The sequence below is a fragment of the Ailuropoda melanoleuca genome, chromosome 1, assembly GCF_002007445.2.
Source record: "Ailuropoda melanoleuca isolate Jingjing chromosome 1, ASM200744v2, whole genome shotgun sequence".
NCBI lineage: Eukaryota > Metazoa > Chordata > Mammalia > Carnivora > Ursidae > Ailuropoda > Ailuropoda melanoleuca.
The window spans coordinates 120717983-120742199 of NC_048218.1; the positions used below are offsets into that span (position 1 = coordinate 120717983).

Sequence of the window (24217 nt, forward strand, 5' to 3'; positions counted from 1 at the left end):
CCTATTACAGGCACCATGAGTAATGAAAATAATGAATATGACCAGTTCCTTTCTCAGAGAACATGTAATCTGGTGGGTGAGAGAATGTCTATCCAACAGATATTTACTGTGGATCTCCTACAGAGGTAAGCATCGTGATAATCCCTGGAGAGACAATGGTGCTGAAGGTACCCACAAGGATATTGTAGTTTAATGGAAGAGAGCAATTGGTGACCAGTAATTATAGCCCAGATGTGATAATTCTTATGGTCAGATAAATACAGAGGATTGAGTTGGTGAACAAGATGCAGGGCTCACTTCCAACTGCAACGATCAGAAGAAGCTTCATTCACTGGTCAAGAGACAAACACTGAGATGTTCTTCCCTCCCTCCCTCCACTCTAATACCTTGAAAATGCCCCAAACCAAAAGAAGTTAATTTCAGGGCTCACGGCTGTGAACCAGGGTTCATTTGGGGGAATACATTTTTCACTGAATTTGCTGATTGAGTAGCTTTTTACACAAATGAATATTTTCCTACTAATATAATTTTTAACTCCCGCCAGAATCATCGATATCATTCTAGACCTCTCTCATACTTCTTTCTTTTTTCCCAGAAGAATCTGAAATGGAACTGGAAATGCGTCGCTCATTTTCCAACCATCTCCGATAAGTCATGGCTTATTTACACTGGAATGTCCCTTTAGATTTCAACAGTGTGCTGGCTATTGTCTAGCACAAGTGATGCTCCTTTAAGTGGTTAAATCCAAGAGCTCTACGTTCTCTCATTGTTCTCAGCAGTGGTCTTTGGGAGAGTTGCCTTGACCTACTTCATCAGCCAACTTTATGACTCCGCTTAACCTTTAAAAAAAACTAGAAATGGCAGCTTGTATCTGTAAACTTACACACAGAAAAATCTGCTGGGGTGGGGAAAACATCTTTTTTTTTTTTTAAAGATTTTATTTATTCGACAGAGATAGAGACAGCCAGCGAGAGAGGGAACACAAGCAGGGGGAGTGGGAGAGGAAGAAGCAGGCTCATAGCAGAAGAGCCTGATGTGGGGCTCGATCCCATAACGCCGGGATCACGCTCTGAGCCGAAGGCAGAATCTTAACCGCTGTGCCACCCAGGCGCCCCAGGGTGGGGAAAACATCTTAAGGTCCTATTTTGTAGGAGTGTATCTTCTTAGGACTTTTAACCCATGAGAAACTGTAATAGCTCCCTGAGGTGGCAACCTGAGAAGACTTTTGTCAGGGTTTTGCTGACAGTGTCTGAGCTCAGCTGATCTTCTTGGGAACCTTGTTATTTTCAGATCATTTACAAAGGTTGAAAAGCTTTGGACTAGGGTCTTTTTGCTCCAGATGTGTTTTTCCTTTGCCCCTTGGAAGATTCCAAAAGTCCCAGGCCCATGAGCTTGAGGGACGTGATCCCAGGGTAGCATCATGATAATAACAGCAGGTATCACCTAGTCCCAATGCATATGGTGCACTAGAGGATATGTGGATGGCCCACATGACATGGTACCCTCTTCAGGCACACCCATCAGGCCCTCCCAGGCATGTTTGTTAAGTGAGTTAGTATATTTAAGTCTACCTAGAACAGTGCTTTACATGCCATGCTTACTAGATGTTACTAGCATCAAATTTAACCCCAGTCACAGAACTTATGAACAGATCTGCCAGCATTGCTAAACTATAGCTGCTATGTATCCTAAGAAAGAAAAAAGAATACCATAAGAGTTCTTATTTTACAGGGACGAATAGAGCAAATCTGCTCCCATTTTGTACAGGAACTTAAAGATAAAACTGACTAGTCGCAGTCTTCTTCCTCCCCCAACTGGGCCTATTCTAGATCTGAGTGACCATGCTGCCAAGCCTTCTCCCAGAAATGTGCTATGCAGAGACCCATCATACTCGTCTCACCTGTCACCAGGGTCATACGAGAGTAGCTGTCCAAAACATTGTGTTTCCATTCCCATCATCTCTCCATGGTTTTGTCGGTGAGTTCAGCCTCTGCGTGCACACTGAGCCCACATCCCTTCACTTAAGTTCTCCCAGAAAGTAAAGCTGGAGAGCCAGACCTCATGTTTGAGACTTAGAAGATGGGAAACATCTGGCCCAGAAGGGGAAGCTTCAGTGATTTGATATTTCTGACCCTGTCATGTTTTTAAGAATGGGACGCTAGTTTGCTCTTGTCTCAGACCTTTCCCATTGCACAGTTCAGCAAATAGGGCTGAGAAGATTCTAATCACTGGGCACTGTTTCCAGAGGTGACCTGTGGGTCATTGCACTTCGGTTCTGACCCCTAGTCTGTGCCGATGCCATTGCAAGCAAAGATGGCAGTATACATGAGCAATCCTAGCTGGGGAAATATACTTCTTTGTTCTATCCCCAGGAATAGTGATTCATTAACAGTCCCCCCAAAATGGACATTACAATTTTCTTGACCCTCTCCACAGGAAGAACACAATAATGTTCACTAATAGTATATTTCAAAGCTTCTGTCAAGAACAGCCAGGAAGTTCTTTGTAAAAATCTAAAAACTAAATCTAAGACCCTCAGGGTGAATGTGTGTTACACATGTTGCCATGTTTCAAACCAAGAGAGGCTATGGAAATCGGAGCTTTTCCTTGGGGGTCGCAAAGAGGTAAAGGGGTGGAAAGAAATTTTCCTATGGCAGTTTCACGTTAATTTCTTTCAACAATTCAGTTGTGTATCCTGAAGCTGAGTGTCTTGCTTCATGGTGAGCACGTGTGCAGTTCTGGGCAAGAGAAAAGGGTGCCGGTAATGGGACGAGGAGCAGGAAAACATTGTTATTCCCATCTGTGTGGTCAGAAGCCAAAGAAACCAACTTGAGTTGAACAGACTGTCATGTGGTTAATTTGCAAAGAAAAAGAAAGGGCAAGAGGAGGGATATGTCAAAGTGTTTTTCATCTTGTTGAAAGAAGAAAGCAAAGGTTGCTGTGAGGATTCACTCACCCTGTTTAACAGATGGCAAAACCAAGGTAGAGATAAAGGCACCGTTCCTCTGGACTAAAATGGCAAGCTACAAACTACTCACCACCACCTGAGGACTGAGTAAGCCCAGTGTTTCTAAGGAAGAGCAAGAAACAAAGGCCAAAGCCCAGTTGCTGGAGCAGAACTACTGACCACCATGCCCTCCCTCCCCTTCCTCTGCTGAAGGTTCAGTAACTGCGGCAGGACTCTGACTGTCACACAGTCTAAACTCTGCTCTGTATTATATTTTATTTATTTTAGTTTTTTTCTCAGGACTGAGGACATGGGACAGAAAGGTAGTAAGCCTGAGGGCTCTGCCACAGCCCAGATTAGTATTTGATCACTCCTTCATTTCCTTTCCTGAGTTTGAGGGGAAAAAAAGGGGGCAGCCAGTTATTTGAGAACTACCCCAACCAAGATTAATTCAGGATTGCTATTGGAGGTAAAGTCACGGCCAGAATTATCACAAGTTACCTTCCAAATTACTGAGCTAGTCTTAGTTTTCCAAAGGTCAGTTGCAGGTTTGGAGATACATGTTTGTGTAACGGGGATCTAGAACTCTGCAGAAAGAGGAAGAGAGGATATTATTACCAGTGGGAAAGAAAGGAAGGACAGGAGCTCCAAAGAATGAGAAAAAAGAAAGGAAGGAAAGGTGGTAGGTAGGAAAAAAAAAGAAAGAAAAAAAGAAAGGAAAAAAAATGGAGTTACAAGGTGTCAATTGATCGCTTTGCAAAGAAGTAATTTTTCTGTCACACCAGACGTTCAAACAAAGGCAGAACAGCCTCCGTATTAGTTTCCTACTGGTGCTATAACGGAATATCACACATTTAGTGGCTTCAAACAATACAAATGTATTGCTTCGTGGTTCTGCAGATCGGAAGTCCAGAATGAGTAAAAAATTGGTCTCAGTGGGCTAAGGATGAGGTAGTGCTGTGCTCCTTCTGGAAGCTCAAAGGGAAAGTCCCTTTTTCTTGCCCTTTTTCATCTTCTAGAATATGCCTACATTCCTTCATTCATTTCCATTTCAAATCCAGCATCAGTTTTTTAAAGTCTTTCTTACATCATATCTCTCTGACATTGACTCTTTTCCACATTTGAAGGACCCTTGTGATTACACAGAGACCTCCAGGATAATCTAGGATAAGCTCCCCATTTCAAAGTCAGCTGATTAACATTTATTCCCTCTTGCCAAGGACAGTGACATACTCACAGGTTCTGGGAATTATGACGTAGGTATTTTAGGGGGCCACCATTCTACCCACCAGGCCTCTCTTTAAGAATGTTGCAAAGAGGCAGGACATTGGGCAGGCGCTTTGATGTTAAGGTCTTAAGGAACAGGGGGGGAAAAGCTATTTCTCAACAAAAATTTTGAGGTGGATGAAGTCTATTTCCCAGGTAGTGCTTGAGCTCCTTCTAGAGCTTGCCCTTCCCTCTTGGCATCTACACGTCCGGCTGGGCTCCTGCTGCTATGGGTTCACCAGAGTCTCCAGAAAAAATGTGCCCTTGGGTCTGTCTGACCTGGGCACACTTTCTCTTTTCCTTTTCTGCTAATCGAATTGACATATTCCACCTTTCATTTTGTTTTCAAAACTCTCCCTTTTTTTTGTGCTTTTCCCCCCTAGTGTGTGGAATAAATATGTAAGTGCAAAGTATTTGCTTTCATTTGTCTATAATACTTCTGCAGTGATTCTGGAAGACTTGCTTTTGGGTGTTGGGGAAAACGTGTCTGTTGGCATTGCTTACAGCCCACTAATCCCACCACATTAACGCGTCCTGCATATAGCCAGCCTGGTTTAAAAGTTCAGGGCCATTTGTGCTCAGAATAGTTTGGTATGTCTATACAGAGAAACTATTTAAGTATCTTATGAGAGTAGCAATTTATAAAACATTCAACCCTGGTATTGCTATACTAGAATTGTAAGAAGAAATACAATTTTGTCCTGATGTCTGAGAGGACTTCTACACACCAATATGATAGCCTCTGTGATGTATTTTTTTGTTTTTCCTCACTGCTGCTTGGAATGGAAGTATGTAGCTTTTTTTTTTTGAACTTTTTCATCTTTCTTATCAAATGATGAATATACCAGTCCTAGTACCTCAGAATCAAGAAGGAAAAGAAGTGAACTTGATATTCTGGCCTCCTAAGGATCATTGATACTACAGTGTTCAAGGTGAACCACCATTTTTTTTAAGGCACACCGCATCTTAAGAATCTCATCAATTATAAGGGCTCACTATAGCAGATAGTCTCCCATAAATAGAGGTAAATGTAAGACGAAGCTCATAATCTTGGGAACAAGCTTCAATACGACCAGCCCAGGGTCAGGGTATGGAGGCTGAGTGATGTGCCTTTGTTTCCACTCATCTCCTTTGCCAGTTCAGAATCCACGGTGAGCAGTCAGAAGAGAGGCAGATCTGGACGGTCTGTTCATCTCGGGGCTGGCATTCTTTCTCAGAGTCCTATGGATGAAGGCAGCATTAAGCCATGTGGGAGAGTGACAAGCAAGACTCACATCTACACAGCTTTTCAAGTAGACAATATGCTAATGTCCCAGAATGAAAGNTCTCAGAGTCCTATGGATGAAGGCAGCATTGAGCCATGTGAGAGAGTGACAAGCAAGACTCACATCTACACAGCTTTTCAAGTAGACAATATGCTAATGTCCCAGAATGAAAGAGTCAGTGGTGAAATATCAAATTTAGGTGACATAGGAATGGGGTGAAGTTCCCTGAAAAAGACTAAAAGCAGGGGTCACAAAATCTGCATGAAAAGCCCCCCAGTATGGGGCTTGGTGGGTGAGGTAGTCTAATGACCTCATATGAAATGTGGTTTTTAAAATCAAGATTGTACTTCCAACTCTTAGGAGATGGACCAAAGACAAAAGACTAGTTCAAGTAACTGGAGTAGTCACACACACTTGGTCAGTGTTCATTTTTCTTCTCCTAGGGAAACATTCAGAATATCAGAGCAAATGCTGGAAAATATCATGCTTGATTAACCAGAAAGCCATGGCAGCAAAAAAGTTTAAGGAAAAAAATCAAGAGAAGGAAGACAAGTTGCTTGTGGACACACCCTCAGTTCCATAATGATTAACCCACTAAGTTTTGAAGAATCTTCTAAGTCAACCTCAGACACAAACCTGCCAGAAGGTGGCCTTGACACACGCTGAACTTGAACATATGGTCTCTTAGTAGTGTGCTCAGCTTTGGGAATGTGTAAGAAAATAGGCCCTGATAATTAAAACAGCACATTTGTTTATAAGCATAACTTGATCTGGGCATATTGCTAACAATTTTAGCCAGTGCAATGTTACTTTCAGGACTAATTATCGATCTGAACTTGAAATATACTCTACATGATTTCTCTCACTAAGTCAGGAGAGTAAATGCTTTCTGTTGGGTGATGAACAGGTTCAAAGTTCTCTCGGATCATTCTGAATTGTGTGGGTGGAAATCTGGATACACGATTACACTGGAGACAGTCTCTGGTGATAACTCTTCTTCAATCTTGATGGATTTCAAGGTTTTTAAGGCATTTTGTGACCCCGTCTGAATGATCAGTCATTTGCATTTCAAGATATCTACTTGGACCAGTAGGAGAAATGATGAATCTGGTTTTTAAGATCATGTGGTTTTGCCAATTCTCTGTCATCTCCTCTTTTGCCATTTTCATTACTGATTGTGTAGACATGGAGGCATTTCACTTAGATGTCCAGCCTGAAGAAAACGTCTCCAAATGTATATCTGTGAGCTAGCCATTGTGGGAAGAGCACTGCAGAAGGCATTACCCTTGGACAATGAAAGTCTAACTCACGGAATCACAGCAAGAGTGCCTCAGAATAAAGTGTCCACAAAGAGCAAAGCAGGGGGGACAATAGCTCTTCCAAGAATTAATAGGCATTCTTCTAAAAAGTCCCACGAGGTCCTGTGAGAAGACACATTTCCTATTTATTTGCAATCCTTGATTCTGGAAATATATTGGGGCTTAAAGCATGGATAAATGGCTCAAATTATCCCAATCAAAAAGAACATGAAAGGAAAACCAGCTCTAAATCACAGTCTGAAAGATAAACACCTCTAACTTAACTTTCAGTTGCCACATGGTTTGTCATGACATGGCTGCAAAATGTGTGCCTAACGGTCATGACTTCAGATCATGCCAGGCTATTGATCATGACGCCATCTGCTGCCTTGGTCTGTACCTGGGCTTGGGGCACTGGTAGCCTGAGCGACAGTTTATCCTAGAAAAATAGAGTCAAATCAGTTGTCATCTTCTGTTTTCTATACTTTAAGTTCTCCAACAACTACTTTAATACTTAAATGCAAATACTTAACATTAAGGCATGTATATTCTTCTACAGTGAGTGCTCGGATTACAAAGGAATGTTTTCCTTTCATTCTCCTCTTACTTAAACATTATTCAGTACCTAGATAGTCATTTGACACTCATTTAAAAACCTATTGCATTTGTACTTGGCTCAAAATAAGGTGCTGATTAAAGAGTCACTCTTCACCCCCTAATGCAGATAGATCCATACACCCCAAAATGAAGCAATGGAAATTGATTTTCTGCTGCAGATCATGAAATAATCAGAGCAATACAACATAAAGCAAATATTTACCCCCATGGGGAGAATGAAGCTTAGTTTTCCTAATGGACATCAGCAAAGTCCATGGTTTAAATTACAGATTAACAAAGGACTCATGAGCTCAAAATTAAGTTATGCTGTTTAAAATCCATCATTGAAACTGTCATTCTGCTTATTGCTTTGACTTCCTAACAAAGGTTTAAATGAAGACTTTATGTGCAAGTAGAGAATGTCAAGAGATCTGCTCTTTTTCAGACCTGCGTGGGCTGGAGGGGCAAACGTTTAGGCTATTAATGTAATTAGAATGAGGAATGTATTTTTCCAGGAAAAAAAAAATCTTTACAAAAAAAATCCCACAAATCCACAATTAATCTATTATCTGGGGTCAGGGGGAGAATGGTAAGGAGTTGAGGTGGGGTACATTTAGAAAGTACTGGATGCATTGATACCAGAGCCATTCTGGAGGCGCCAGGCAGGAAATCTGGAATTACTCTAACTTTTCTTTGCAGAGGCAGGCATCAGAACTGGGGAAAAGGGTCCAGAAAGACGATTGCCTTTGCTAGCAAAGTACGTTCAGACTGTGGTGTTGAGAAAGAGCATTCTTCATCATTCGGCTTTGTGTTGGGTCACCACTCCAGCACCGAGCAGCTCCCCAACGGCCTTGTCGTCGTATCCGAGGACCTCCTTAAGTATGTGCGTCGTGTGCTGCCCAAGCAGGGGGGGTGGCCTGGCCTCTGACATCTTGAACTTACTGTATCTCACAGCTGGGCCTGTCAAAAGAGGAGGAAAGCAGGAAGCCTGTTAATGACTAACCCTAGGAAATTCATTACCCCAGCAGCCTGGGTTGTTTTCAGTGAATGCCAAGAATATCACTGCCAGTTACAAAATGGTGGTGAACGTTGGAAAGAAATGTATTTTTACAGGAGGTTTTCTTGACTCGCTTTCATCCGACTGTGCCGTGGTCATCTGACCTGCCCGTGCAGGGGTGGGGGAGGTGGGGGGGGCATGGATGTGCCTGGTGTGTGCCAGGCCCGTGTGCAAGTGGCCGGTCCTGTCGCCAAGACTCTCAGGGCTCCGTCACTCAGCTGGGTCGATTCTCTGGATGCAAAAGAACCATGACCACATGTACCTAGTGTCTCTCTGCAGCTGGAACTTTGATCCCAGGTGAAGGTAATCCAGACCTTTATCATTTAGTGTCTCCTATATAAACTGGAACGTTTAATTCAACAGACCACACATCAACTAAACCTCCGCCAGACCCTGCTGAAGCCTTTTGTTGGGAGAAGAGGTGATGTGTCCGCGTTTCATGGTCTGGGAGATCTGGGTTCGCATGTGCAGAGCAAGGCAGAGGGGATACTTAGCCAGCTGTTTGCAGAGCGCTGAGCCACTGTGCACAGGGTAACTCGAGCAGTACTTTCAGCAACGGCTGGAAATGGATTTTATGATCCTCATTCTTCGCGTAAGGACACGAAAGCCCAAAAAGCTCAAGTTTTGCTCAAGGTCACATGGCTAATAACTAATAGCACAGGGGCTCCATTCCACGTCCAGTCGAACGGCCTCGCACTGAGGGCCTTGCACTCTCTATAACCCTAGCCGCCTGCTCTTTCTTTCCCACTCCTGCACAGAGAGGCTGGCCGGGTGCCGGGGAACATGTTGTCTCAGCAGATTGTTACCTTTGCTGCCTCATTCAATAAATGGTATTTATGTTGGCTGTTCTTTGCATGTCGTTTGATTAGGCTTCGGGAAAACAAATTAGATAGTCACAAGAAGACTACAAAACAGTGCATTTCTATCTCATAAAAATTTTTCCAGCCTGCTCTTGATTTGGGGTGCACAGGGAAGAACACGCAAAACCAAAGTGCGTGTGGGTAACGCCACGTCAGTGCGCAGAGCAGCAAATGTGCTTCGAGATCTACGGAGAACTCCATTAATAAAAAGTACTGTTGTCGAAGCCACTGTTGATGAGAGAGAGAGAGGTCACAGACCTCCCCCATCTACTAAGCCACACTTTTGTGTGACAGACACCATCCACTATGGACAAATGGCAACGTTCAAGTGATAGCTANAGGTCACAGACCTCCCCCGTCTACTAAGCCACACTTTTGTGTGACAGACACCATCCACTATGGACAAATGGCAACGTTCAAGTGATAGCTAAAGTTTTGCCTCTCTGAAGCTCTGTGAAATGCATTCCTTCTCCTCACCCTTCTTTTTATTGTTTTAAATTGTATTTTTTTACTGAAGTAGACTTGACACATAATGTTATATTAGTTTCGGGTGTACAACACAGTGATTCAACTAGTCTATCCATTATGCTTGCTCGCCACAAGGGTAGCCGCCATCGGCCACCACACACAGCAGCATGGTACCACTATGTTCCTGTGCGGTGCCTTTCATCCCCCTGAGTTGTTCATTCTTTACGTGGAAGCCCATACCACCCACTACCCTTCACCCATTTTGCCCATCCTCCCCCTTCCCTCTGGTGACCCCCAGTTTGTTCTCTGTATTTATGGGTCTGTCTCTGTTTTTTGTTTGTTTATTCATTTGTCTCATCTTTAGAATCTGCATAGAAGGGGCGCCTGGGTGGCTCAGTCAGTTAAGCGTCTGCCTTCCCCTTGGGTCATGATCTCAGGGTCCTGGGATCAAGCCCCACATTGGGCTCCCTGCTCAACGGGGAGTCTGCTTCTCCCTCTCCCCCTGCTCATGCTCTCTTTTGCTCTCAAATAAATAAAACCTTTAAAAAAATAAAAAAGAAACCGCATAGAAGCTCACACTTTCTTTTAAATGCCCCAGTGCAGACTGTTTTTCATCGGTCGGTCTCTTTTCAGTCAAGGAGCACACACTGGGAGGCAGGGGCCACTGTTCTCATGAAAANTTTGCTCTCAAATAAATAAAACCTTTAAAAAAATAAAAAAGAAACCTCACAGAAGCTCACACTTTCTTTTAAATGCCCCAGTGCAGACTGTTTTTTCATCGGTCGGTCTCTTTTCAGTCAAGGAGCACACACTGGGAGGCAGGGGCCACTGTTCTCATGAAAAGGCTAATAATTTGATGTTTTAGGGATGTGATCCTTATTCACTGTTCTCAAAGTCAGTTCCAATTTTGAGATTAATTAATAATAGTTTTAATCTAAAATGTGTCTTTCAAAAGAATACCTCTGAGAGAATCAATGTCATGTGATTTTTCCTAAGTGAATGACCTGGACTGAGACTCCCACCTGGAAAAGAGTTGCTTGACTACACCAAGAAGCTGGGCTGGGCAATGCTGCTGGGAGTGCTGCTGGTGGTCCCAGCACAGCAACTGCCATTTTGTCAGAACTCAGGATGTGTCAGCCACTGAGCCATTGTGTCCGAGAACCCTCACAATAACCCCGGACAGACACTGAAGGTCAAGGAGGCTTAGGGTACAAGGGTTAGAGCGAGGGTTCAGGTTAGGGAATGAGAATAACTTGCCCAACATCACACAGGGGGGAATTGACAATCAGTTCCCAAGTTTGTTGGGTTCAAGAACTTGGGTTTTTAAGCAAAATAATAATTTGTTGAAGTGAAATTCACATAACAGAAAATGAACCATTTAAAAGCGAACAATTCAGTGGCATTTAGGACAGTCTCAATGCTGTGCAATGACCACCTCTATTTAAGAGTTGCAAGACATTTCCATCACTCCAAAGTCAGACTCTCTATCCCTGAAGCAGTTTCCCTCAACGTGGCCCTCCCCTGAACCCCTGGCAACAACCACGAACGTATTTCTGTCTCTGGAGTGATCTATTCTGGATATTACATATAAATGGAATCCATACAATATGTGACCTTGTGTGTCTGGCTTCTTTCACATTGCATAATGTTGGAGATCCATCCACCTTGCGGCATGGATCGGTACTAAGAACCTGGACTTTGAGACTCCATGCGGTGATGGTCGGAGGGAATCTTCAGGTCCGGCCATACTAAAAGGCGGTTCAACCTGTGTTACTCCCACTACACACTATGCTTTCATGGTAGCTTCCAGATCTACCCCGAAGACTCTGCCACCAGTTCCAGATGAAATTCCAGATGGAATTCCAGATGGAATTGAACATTTCGCACAGAAAGAAGTCTTAAAGAATTTAGAGTGGTAGTGCTAACTACCATTTACTAGAATGGTTTTATTAAAGAACTAGGACGGTGTTGCTTGGTTTTAGACTTGCTAGCATAAAGGCACTTGGAAAATACTATATCTTTGGAAAGCTTATGCTTCTCTAAATAATTGTGTTATTAAGGAAGCCATATCACAGTTTAATAAATTGTATATACTTTTCCCTAAGCCCCTTCAGAAACCAGGTATTTTGCATAGAGTTGAATTCAGAAAGATTCTGAAGCTGGGGTTCGTTCATGTAATTTAAGATCAAAGTATAGTGTATATACATGTACTGTACTGGCAATTTTCAAATCGTAATTTTTATACTTTTTAAAATAAAGTATTATTTTGCCATGTGGTTGATTAAAAAACCAAAATGTATGGCCTCTTAAAAAACTATATATTTATGCAATGGAACAAATAAAAGTGATATCCGGATCCCAGAGAAAGCTAAGTTCTCATAAGTCCATTGAAATCTCCTGTTCTTGTAGCCCCATGCAAGAATCCTATGTACCAGGGACATCGCTCCCAGTGAAGGCTTTGCACAAAGGGAATAAAGGGCTTTTAAAATACATTTGTCTCAAGAAGTACAAAATGTTTGGCATAATTATTTACATCTAAGGTCCAGAAAGAATGAATAATTTGAACTTCCATTAAAAAAAGATGAGCAGATAAGTCACATGTTCTTAAATTACTTTTTGGCAAAGTAATATCTATGTTCACATATGCTTTCAAACACTTGCAAGCTGTGTGATCTTGAGAATTCTTAAAGTCCTGAGCCTCAGTCTACACATTTCTAAGATGAGGTTGACAATACCTACTGAGGGTTGGTTTGAGCATCTGAGTAATATAATATGGGTGATATTCAATATCAGTAATAATCAAAGAAATACATATAAAATAATGATAAGGTACAATTTTGTTTATAAAATTAGCAAATCTTGTGGCTACTTTGGTTTGTTCTTAAGAGGTCATGAGTGGTAAAAGTATAAATCGGTACAGTCCTCCTGGCGGGAATTTTGTCAACTAATTATGAAGAGTTTTAAAAGTGTCCCCACACTTGAATGGAGAAATTCCGCTTTAAAAATATTCTTCTATGGGTTTAATCAGGATGTTGACAAATTCCATAGGCAAGGATCTATGCAAATTTTGAAATATACTCAATACTCTTAATACCTATTTCCTTCCCACACAGTTTTCTAACTTACAGCCTGTAAGGATTCTTTGTGTGTTATTCTGTACATTTAAAAAAATTTTTTTTAGCTTCCAAAAGTTACTTTGTTACAGGTTAGGTGTTTACCAACACATTCCTTCACATACTGTGCCCACAGGTCTATATCCTACCCCTTCCTTCCAGATGAAGAGGTCACGTAGCTACCACATTGAAAAATATTTGGAAAATGTGTCAAAACTCGAGCAGTGGTTAAATAAATTACAGTGCATTTAAATGATGGCAACCTGTATGTACAGTAATTTCAATGTATTTTGGGGGGCTTTGAACACAAATCACTCTCTCTTGAAATACCACTGACATAAAAGTTTAGAAATTAAACAAACATAAAACTTCATGAGTGAAGAGAACGGGTGGTAGCATCACTGATGAATGACATATTTCAACAAATTTAAGAATGACATGGACATGATAGTGCTGATGTGTTAAAAGAGAGAGGAAGCTGAAGCCCAGAATATTCTACAAGGAGACTGAGAGGAAATGGATGTTAATGGTCCATTTCATCCCACAAGAGGTTCTGATCTTAAAATCAGTGGTTATGAGAGAGACAGGTCTCAGGAGAGAAGTAGGACAGAAAGCAGAAGGATTGATTGTGTCAGTTTAGACTAACCTGTTAGTTTGTACTAGCAACTAGAAGAAAAATGAAGCTTGCTTTCAAGTTTCTACATGAAAATGATATTAAACCTATAATTGCATATCCAAACAAATGATTAATCAAATATGAAGACATGTTCAAACTTTCAAAGATTAAGTAAGTTTACTAAGTAAGTTTCTTGGTGTTAAATCCAGTAAAACATGGGAGTAAATGATAGAAGGATAGAACTTTGGTACATGGTGAGAACCAACCAGGGACTGCAGGGAAGGAAGACCTCAAGATGATAACTCAGACCTGGAGAGTCAACAAGGTAGAAATGGAAGAGGGCGGAGGCCTTTGAAAGGGGAGTCTGAGAGAGCAAAAGAGCCTGAATTGTATAACTAAGAATAACTTGAAGATTGGAAAAATATAATAATGCAATTACATTATGCAAGAAAAAATAATTAGAAACTCTAGAAAAAACAAAATTTGCATAAGAAAATAAAGATCCAAATACAAAGCAAATTATAATGTGGCAAGACTTTAAGTAACTGATGGAATTTAAACAAAGAAATCCCAGTTGACCTCGATGCCAAGAACATTCAAGTGCATATTACCTGTGCATCCTCTATCACAGCACTAAGCATGGTGTATTACATTGTCTGTTTAAGTGTCTGTATCTCCTATAAGGGCAGGAAAATGCCAGGTGTGTTTGCTAATCGCCCTCAATGCTTTTCACTGTGTTACAAAATGAAGATAACGGCAAGCATCTTTTCTTAAACACCTGCAATGAGTGTAGATCATGTTTTTTACTTGCATTATCTCATTGGACCTTTGAATTTATAAAATAGACCATTGTAACTCTCTCTCTCTTTTTTTTTTTAGAGAGAGAGAGAGAGAGAGAGCATGCACAAGGGTGAGGTGGGTGGGGGGAGGAGGGGAAGAGGGAGAAGGAGAAAAAATCTTAATCGGGCTCCATGCCCAGCACAGAGCCTGATGTGAGGCTTGATCTACAACCCTGAGATCATGACCTGAACCAAAATCAAGAGTGGGACACTTGACTGACTGAGCCACCCAGCCTCCCCATAGGCCATAATAACTCTCATTTTATGGATCAGAAAACTGAGGGATAATTCATTAAGGTGGTTAGGAGATTCCAAATACTTGTTTTTTAGGTATCATAGCAGGTTCTGAAGGGGAGCCCTCCACGGTTATCTAGTTGGCTGAAATCCCCTAAGGCAAAAAAAAAAAAAAGGGCCAGAGAAATGGAGGTACTAGAATGTCTCCCCAGCTGACTGTCCCCTCAAAGTGGGGGCACATCCCACAAATGAGCTAGTTATTGACAAGAACATACTATCCTTAAAGTATGTTAAAAACAAGTGTGACTAGTGATTACAAGAATAGAGCTGTTTAAACATTTGATATATTTTAAAGATAATAGACTTTACTGCCCAGCAATTACAAGTATTCAAACATGTATTTTTCTATATAACTTATTGTGAGGTGATCAATGTTAAATATTAATTTTCATCATGTTTCAATTCATGTCCTCTTGACCTTTTTTATTTTTCCTTCCAATTGCACGCCTTTGAGGCAATGAAGAATTTTAACCATGATAGTTATTGACTTGAATATTCATCTGCAGTTACCTATATGCTCATTATGTGCAGTTGTGCTCCTAGTGTTTTTTAATTTTTTCACATTTTTTTATGATGTTATGTTAGTCACCACACAAAACATCATTAGTAGTGTTCCATGACTCATTGTTTGCACATAACAACCAGCACTCCATGCAATACGTGCCCTCCTTAATACCCATCACTGGGTATCACAGCCAGCCTCTGACAGGTTTCTGGGAAACATCAGAAGGACCTTCATTCATCTTCACTGGCTCTGTTGCACCTTGAAGAGCCCAGTGACTAGCCCGCAGATGCTGCTACCCAGCAGTCTTGGTCAATGGTGCCTCATGCACACTTCCCCTTTGGTGGCCACGCAGAAAAGAAAGCACAGCTTCCTCAGCTGGGCCTTTTACCTGAGGTCTTTAAAGGGTTAGTGTGTCTAAGGTTACCCAGCTAAATAAATAATAGAACCAGGACAAGATCTACTGTACCTCAGACTCCACGGTCCATGCTCTGTCATTTGACACAAATTTGTTGAACTAAAGATTGCTAACAATTTTTTTTAAAGATTTTATTTATTTATTTGACAGAGAGAGAGAAACAGAGAGAGCACAAGCAAGGGGAGCAGCAGAGAGAGAGAGAGGGAGAAGCAGGCTCTCTGCTGAGCAGGGAGCCCGATGCAGGGCTCGATCCCAGGACCCTGGGATCATGACCTGAGCCGAAGGCAGACACTTAACCGACTGAGCCACTGAGATGCCCCAAAATTGCTAACAATTAAAGATATTTGAATAGAAACCATTTATGTCATTTTAATTAATTAATTTAGCCACTAATTAATTCAACATATAATTTTTTAGTATCTATCGCTGTGTCAAGATCTTGGCTGTATGACCTAGGTATGTATTAGCAAATATACCTGGACCCTACTCTCATGGAATTTATATTCTGATTTGGGAGAGAGACAATAAACAAGTCAACAAATAGTTAAAATTTTATAGAAATTACAGAATTATTTAAAATCTAGCTGAAACGAGGAGAACATTATTAGGCAGAGCGGGGAGAAGCCAGTGTGCCAGGAAAGGACTGTTTTAGATGGCATCCATGATAAGGCCAAACTGATTAGGTGATCCTTAAGCTGAGCCCTAAACTGAGCTATCAGTACAACTAGTGGAGGAAAGAAGATTCCAGGCAGCATGAACAGGTTTGATGTTCAAAAAACTCAAAAACGATCCAATGTGGCTAGAACAGAATTTGGTAGAAGGGAGGTTCTAAATGAAGCTGGAGGGAGAGACAGCAGAGAAGGCACAGGAATTTAGAAGGTGTGGTAGTGATGGGGCACCTGGGTGGCTCAGTCAGTTGAGAATCTGACTCTCGGTTTCGGCTCAGGTCATGATCTCAGGGGGCTGAGATCAGCCCTGTGTCAGGCTCTCCAGTCAGCAAGGGGTCTACTTGAGATCTCTCTCTCTCTCTCTCTCTCTCTCGCTCTCCCTCTACCACTCCTCTCCACTGCTTGCGTGCACGCAAGAGAGAGACTCTCTCTCAAATAAATAAATAAAATCTTAAAAAATAAAGAAGTTACAGTAGTGAAGTTGGATCTTATTCTGAGTTCCATGGAGCTTTGAGAGCAGTGACAGAACACTTGTGTTGCTGGGCAGAGAATGAAGCTGTTGGAGGCTGCTGTGGGTAGATCAGAAAAGATGCTGGTGGCCCAGACTGGGATGGTGCCTGGAGAGTTTGAAAAAAAAAAATGGATGTGTTTGAGAGCTATATTGGTGATAGAATGACACGGTTTGCTGATGGATTACATGGGCCAGGGGAGCTGTGAAGGGAAAGAAAGGATCAAAAGAGAATCCTGTGTGTCTGGGTTGAAAACTGGTGGGGCCATTTGCCAGATGGAGGAGACTGAAAAAAATTGTCTACGGACAGGTTTTGTGGAAGCAGAAGTCAAATTCTCTTTTGGACATGCTGTTCGAGGTGCCTATGAGATATCCAAGGACAGAGGCCAGTGGGCCTTTAGCTATACAAGTCTGGAATTCAGGAAAGATTTTGGGCCAGGACATATAAATTTAGAAGTCACTTACCATCTAAATGTCTGCATTCCAAAACACCATATTTTCATGGCAACTGTATTTATTCCAACATCCTTGATGTTGAGGATTTTTTTTTAAGGTTTTATTCATTTATTTGAGAGAGAGAGAGAGTGAGAGAGAGCCAGAGCAGAAGCAGGGGGGAGGGGCACAGGGAGAAGCAGACTCCCTGCTGAGCAGGGAGCCCGCTGATGCAGCAACTCGATCCCAGGATGCCAGGATCATGACCTGAGCTGAAAGCAGACGTTTAACCAACTGAGCCACCGAGGCACCCAAGAAGAGGGGATTGTCTAAGTCTGAAACCAAACTCAGGCATCTTGGAGTAGAACGTGCCAAGAACAACTTTACATTTCATCTTCTGGCCAGTCTGTTCTCTCTGTCTTTCTAGATTACAGTTCTACCAGATAACTTCTGCAATATGTATTCATTACTACCTCATCTTTTCAAATTAGTTTGTCATATGCCACTTATTTCCTTGTAGGAATCCCTGGAATCACAGCATAGTCAATACATTCCCAATTTCCCATGTTCCTGAGTCAGGCAATGTATTCCAAAGCTTTCCCCTCTACCCGCCCAAAAAGGAATGAAGCCTTCTCTGTGCTCCCTGTGGAAAGTTATCTGGTTCAAGGCACAGGGAGGGCCAGTTCCTGGTGTGCCAGAGAATTCCTCAGACAAGCCCTGTAGTGTTTTCCATCTGTGGTTTGAGGCCCTTCAGTAACAAGACCCTGACTATTTTGTCTCATCTCCTTTTAGAATACTTCCATGATTCTCTTAGGCTAAAAAGGGAATCTACCCAATCTATGCAAACATCCCAAGGTCCTCTAACTATATACAGAATTCAAGCTACATTTCTATAATCCAGACCAACTTAATAATGTAAACAGTTGCAGGAAACAGAGGTAGCCAAAAACATGTGGGAAACCATAATGAATATTCAAGTAATGGGAACATAATATCACATCATCATGAGGGAAGGGACCTAAACAGTCCTTTTTTCCAGAACTCCATGCACCTCCCGTCTTGATGATACATTTCTAAAGCAATGAAACAATCCATTGCTCAACTTCACAGCAAACTGGCAAATGATCAACACTAAGGGTTAAATTAATTAACATAGCTGGCCTGTCTGATCATAATGGAAGCAAGAATGAAGAAAATTAAAACTAAGTGTGTGAATCTTTTCTTTTCTTTTTTAATGTCTGATACCGGTGTCAACTTTTAAAAATATCAAGAATACTTAAAAGCAAACATCTGTTTTATAATATATGAAATGCTATATCAAACATTTTTATTTTGACTTCTTTGGCCCATCGCTAAGATACATGTTGTAGATACCATTTAATCTTCAAGGCTTACTAGTGTAATAAGAAGCCAAACTTCATTTTGCTGAAAATAATGATAGCTCCAGTACCAAGTTATTTCACAATTTCCCCTCCAGTGCTTGAACTCATCATCATAACAATAACAATATTTTTTATATGGCGCCTCTCAGCCATAGCATCCAAGGCGCCAAATGGAGCCACACAGAACACATTAAGCCCATTAGATGTGAGATAAAAACAGATAAAGCCATTTAAACTCGCATGGGCGGTGGGAAAAAGCCACAGAGCATCAAAATGGCTTTGGACCTCTTTAACAGAAGAACTCAATCTGTGGCACTGTTTTGTGGTCAGGCATCCCAGAAACTCAAGGCAAACATGTGGTATGTACCACCAGCTTGGAAGGATCACCCCAGTCTCATCCAGAGTTCACAGGCCCCATTTGTCATTACTGCTGTAGCAAATTGTAATTATTTTGTAACTCAATAAAGAAGTCCTCAAGAGCCACTACCTGTAAGGGGAGAGTATATTTTCAATGATGGCTATGGCCCTGTGGTAGTCATCAGTGTGGTCCATTAAATCTCCAGTTCTCACCTTCCCAGAGCACGCTGGTATTACCGGTCCTGACCCCACTGATGGTGGATGAGGTCACGTGACTGGCCAACACACTGTGAACAGAAGGGCTGTGTACGCCACCTCCAGGCTCAATTGCTGATTTAAGACCCTCTAGGTATCTCTAATGTAGCGACTTGGCAGTGTGTGAGATGGCGACTGCTCCACCAGCCTGGGGCCCTTTCAACCCATGATGCACATTTCTGTGAGCAAGAGATACATTTGTGTTGTCGTAAGCCAATGTTATTTGGGGATTGTTTGTTACTACAGCATAACCTAGCCCATGAAGACTGATTACATGCCTCAACTTTAATACAGAGATCTATTTGCTGGGACCAAAGGAGGGACTCCTTAACCCAGCCCCTCAGCACCCCTTTAAAAAGCATTCAGTTCAGATGGTCCAAATACTTTGAAACTCTTGTCTTGTGCGGAGCCAATTTTGCCCACTGGAATGATGATAACAGCTATTATACACTGAGTACTTACATGTGTTGGGCATTTGGTGGAATGCTTTCCATATATTACCTTGTTTGATAGACTAAATGACTTTAAAAAATAGGATTATTATTACACCATTTTATCAACAAGGGAAGTGGGGTTAAGTAACGTTATCAGAATTACACAGCCAGTCAACTAAAGAATTTCGTTACTACTTAGGCTGGCTAAATACAAAGTGCATGCTCGTTAACACTAGGATGTATTTCCTCCCTGCATAATGTGGAAGAAAATCTGTTCTCATATCAGTGGCTGAATAAATACCATTCTTTGGCAGATGGTGTTATAAAGCAGCACTGTATTATAAATACTTATATATTTCATGATTGCTAATCCATTAAGGCATTTATCTTTCATTTGAAAAAGAAACAGGGCAACTTGCATTTGATTTATCTATCTTGTTCCAGCCCACTGAAATGTCATAGTAGATTATCCATTTCCTGCTGGAAAAATATATGGCCCATAAGGAAATGCTATTCACATTCATTAGCAAACATGCCATCTCCCCTCGGAGCGTGCTACCCAAACTTGAGGCTGAGGTCTCCGAAAAACGCTGGACTCGAGGAAGGGCTCCCCTGAATGCTTTTTTCCAACATTTGTGTTTGCTTCTAATTATTTTCAACACTTCTGAAAATGCTGAAAAGGGTGAAGAAACACCTTGCTGACAATATGTTCTTTGCCAAAATAATCGATTCTCCCACTTCTCTGCCTTCTAAAATTCAAGTATCCAATACAAGCTCTTTGGGCGCATTCCCAGGGTTTTGTTTGGTTAGACTTCACCATGGAAAACAAAATCGGTTCAGCTGAAATCTGTAGCCAGAACATTTTAAGCTTCATAGACCTTCAAAGTAGTGACCTTCTCCTCACCTTCTCTGCCTCTGTGCTCCATTAAGGAAAATACCGGAAGAAGTTTCCAGTCAGAGAAGCCAGATTGCATTTCGATTCAGTTTTGAGGGGAGGAACTGAACAGAGCTGGGGCAGGTGGTTATTTGTGGCTCTTGCTACAGATGAGCTTTGAAAAGTTCTTCCGTAAGCCTCTGAAGGTCTTTTATAATTTAATATAAATTGTCTGTGCTTCTTAATCTCTATCTTAAAGGAATCGGCCTTATATTTACCATCTTCTTCTTTGCTTTCCCAAGAGTGTCTGAGATCACACAAACCACAATCATAGCCCAAGCAAATAGAGGATCAAGAAAAATAGGTCCCCAAACTTGCTGCTGGGAAAAGAGGGAGGTGTTAACGATTTGCCGTAAGAATTGATCTTAGTTTTTCCCTTTCACTTTACCTCTGAGGTCCGGTCCGGATGGAGAGATTTCAGAAATGCTTCCCCCCATGTCCCTATTTCTATTTTGGCAGGATCATCCTCTCAATGACAGCGCCTTTGTCCTCAGCCTGGCCTTTGACACTTGCTCTCCCAGTGGTGCCTACCTCTGAAGTGTCTCTCACACATTCCCACACTTCTCATCTTTCCTGCCACCTCCTTGGGCCAAAGCACTCTGAAATAAGAGGACAGCTTGCCTAAACTTTATTCCCAGCTGTTCCAGCCAGCTAAACTGCACTCATTCTCGCCTGGACCTGACCCTGTGCCGGTCCCTCTGCTGACCCGGAATGCACCTCAGCAGGGCAGTCCTCAAGCCCATGTTATTCCTGAAGCTCTGCTCAAGGTCACTTGATGTTGAGCCGTCCTTTTTTCCTCACAGTTCAAAGGAACATCTCTCTTGTCAGATTCCCTATAACATTTGCTCTGTTTTCCTCAATGTATCTTGATCTCTGATCGTATTACCTCTCAAGATCTTTTTTGAGACTAGAATTAATGTTCTGCTCACCTTGTAGCCTTCATAGCACCTACTACATGGTGAGTGCTCGGTAAATAACTACAGGATTAGAAGGAAAAAAAGCAATGGAGCTAGAATCTTAGATAAGGAAACAAGGCCACTAGAAATACATGATATACAGAAGTAAAGAAACATTAAGGCTTGTCTATACGGCGTATAAATGGAGTCAGGTGTAAAAGTGGAGTCATCCTGACTCTTCTTTCTCTTACACTCCACATCCAATTTATCAGCAAATCGTATTGGCTCTACTTCCAAATATATACAGAATCTAACTTCTTTTTACAAACATCCTGGTCTTAGCCACCATCACCTCTTGCCTGGATTTCTCTGGGAGCCTCCTATCATGACTCCCTGCCCGCATGATTCCCCTGCGATATATTCTCAAAGTCACCTTTTAAAAGCCTAAGTCACATCATATCACTCCTCCACTCAAAATTCTGTGAAGCTTTCCTCGTGTCACTCTTGACAGTGGACTCTGGGAGTCTACAGAATCTGCCTGCCTCCCCACCAAGCTACCTCTGGCTTCCCTTCCTGCCCTCCCCACTCCTACTCCCCTTGCTCAAGGAGTGTTGGCCTTCTTGCCCTTCGCCAACCTGCTCATCCGTAGGGCCTTTGTTCCAGCTGATCTCCCTGTTTGGAACATTTTTCTTTCTGATATCTACACTAATTGTTCCCTTAAATCCTTCACTTCTTTGATCCACGAGGTCTACCCTAACTACCACATTTAACATTTCCACCTGCCATTCTGACCCTGCCACTTCCAATCTCCCTTGCTCTGTTTTACTTTCTCTTTTTTCCATAGTCCTTTTCATGTTTGTCTACTGTTCTTTGTCTCTCTCTGCTAGGATGTAAACTTTACAATGCAGGGAGCATTGTCTGTTTTCCTCACCAAGTATTTGCTGAAGGTGAGTGAGTGAATGAGTGAGTGAACGACTTCATTCAACTAAGTTTTGAATTCAGTACTCAGAGTTCTAAAACAATGAAACTCAAAAGTGTTCATAGCCCCAGACCTCAAGATTCTAGCAAAATAAATCCTGTCAAACAGACCCCAAAGCTAAGTAAAACCCTGTTGTTGACTATGAGCCAAAATAGTTACACATGAACAGAAAAGTGTTAAATGCAATGTGTTTGTCCTTACTACATCTGGTTTATCCAACTGTACAACTTAAACTTACACTACCCATAAGGAGGGACACCTGCAATATTCCAAAGATGAAACATTCCAACAACTGTGCAGAACTTTTGAGTATGAAGATTCATTTCATAGATTGGCTAGAAACAAGCGTTCAGGAGGAGTTTTAAGCTCCATGAGGGCAGGAATCATATCTGTTTTGTTTGCACTGTATGTCCAGCAGCCAGTAATTGGGATGCTCAACACATATTTGTTAAATGAATGTATGCGTGAAGAAGAAGGACCCCTATATTTTCAGAAATAAACAAGGCAGTGAAAGGTAATTTTGCTGTTCATACAAAGAAAGGTTTTGCCATCTGGATGTTGGTACAATGATACCAAATTTTACCTTAATCTCATTTGCTTAGAAGTTAATTTCTTATTTTGACAATAATATGTAGGACTCTAGGAACAATGTAAAATAGCTCATGAAAACATTGTCAGACTTAAAAAAATGTTAATTCCTTCTTGGAAGAACATAAGGTCTTTGGATTTTTAATGACTATTTGTTTTTCTATTTGGAAAACATAAGTCTCGGTTATATTTATATGAGACTATAATTTTTACAATTGCACATTAATTTAATTTTGTTTCCCATGTTTCTTTGCTAGTGGGTGTTGTAAATTTCACATAATAATAATACACGCCTGTTGTGATATACAAACATTTTCTTACTTATTGATTCTTCCCTTTTCGCACATTCTCCTTGTTAGCTATTTAGATTGGTGCTTACAAAATGCCCTGCTGACTCTCTTGCGCATTAATTCTGTGGTTATTCTTTCCTAGTACCTTTTGAATTATTTAAATGTACTTAACAATAAGGTAAAAAGGGCTATTAAATATCTGAAGTGTTGATTTCATTTTCACAGTTACATTGTAAATTTGAAGATGGTCATTTACTTTTTTTATATGTTAATTAAATGCATGGACAATATTCTCATCCCACATAAAGCTCTTTGCACAGCTTACAAGAACACAAACTTGGTTCTCTTCTTCTGCTAAGGGTAGAGTTGGCTGTTGTTTCTGAAATGTGTGAGGATATCCTCAATCCATGCTGAGTGGGAAGACATTCTTTCCACATTGGAATTTCATTAATTTTGCCTGAGTAATAATCCAGCTTAAGCAAATGAAAAATACGAAACATCATTTCTTACAAATAAATAAAACTAGACCAGAGATGTCTTGTAAATCCATAAGAAAACTTAATAATATACACAAGTGGATTTTAAATAGCAAACCAGTTCTTTGCCTACCAAGGCTACTCTTTCTGTGTTTTAGCATGCTTATTTTTAGGAACATTTGAAACATTTCCTGTGTAATCATAATTAAGCCAATAATTTGTTCAGGGATTTGTCTTTAACAAGATAGCACAAAGATAAACCTCAAAATGATCATCTAAACATTTAAATGATCATACATCAAGTTAATGAAAAGCAAATTTAAAATGTTACTATGCCTAGGTCTCTAAATTCACAAGATCCATAAAACCAGAAGACCTGGTCCCCGATTATAGATTATCCCGAGTTAGAAAGTCTTTGATGAGCAGTGATTCAGGGATAATTTGTCAGATGTCAATTTCTTAACAAAAATAAGTAAAT

At 41.2% G+C, this 24217-nt stretch overlaps 1 protein-coding gene across 4 annotated transcripts in view; it reads right to left on the bottom strand.

The window, feature by feature from the left end:
* Positions 1–7835: 7835 nt before the first annotated feature.
* SUGCT (succinyl-CoA:glutarate-CoA transferase) overlaps positions 7836–24217 on the bottom strand; it is a 706709-nt gene continuing 690327 nt past the window's right edge. For all 4 annotated transcript variants that reach the window (XM_034665707.1, XM_034665695.1, XM_002914142.4 and 1 more), the window contains one exon: positions 7836–8333. In XM_034665707.1, coding sequence (XP_034521598.1) covers positions 8170–8333 — 164 coding nt within the window. In that variant the 3' untranslated portion in view covers positions 7836–8169. The remainder of the gene's footprint in view (positions 8334–24217) is intronic.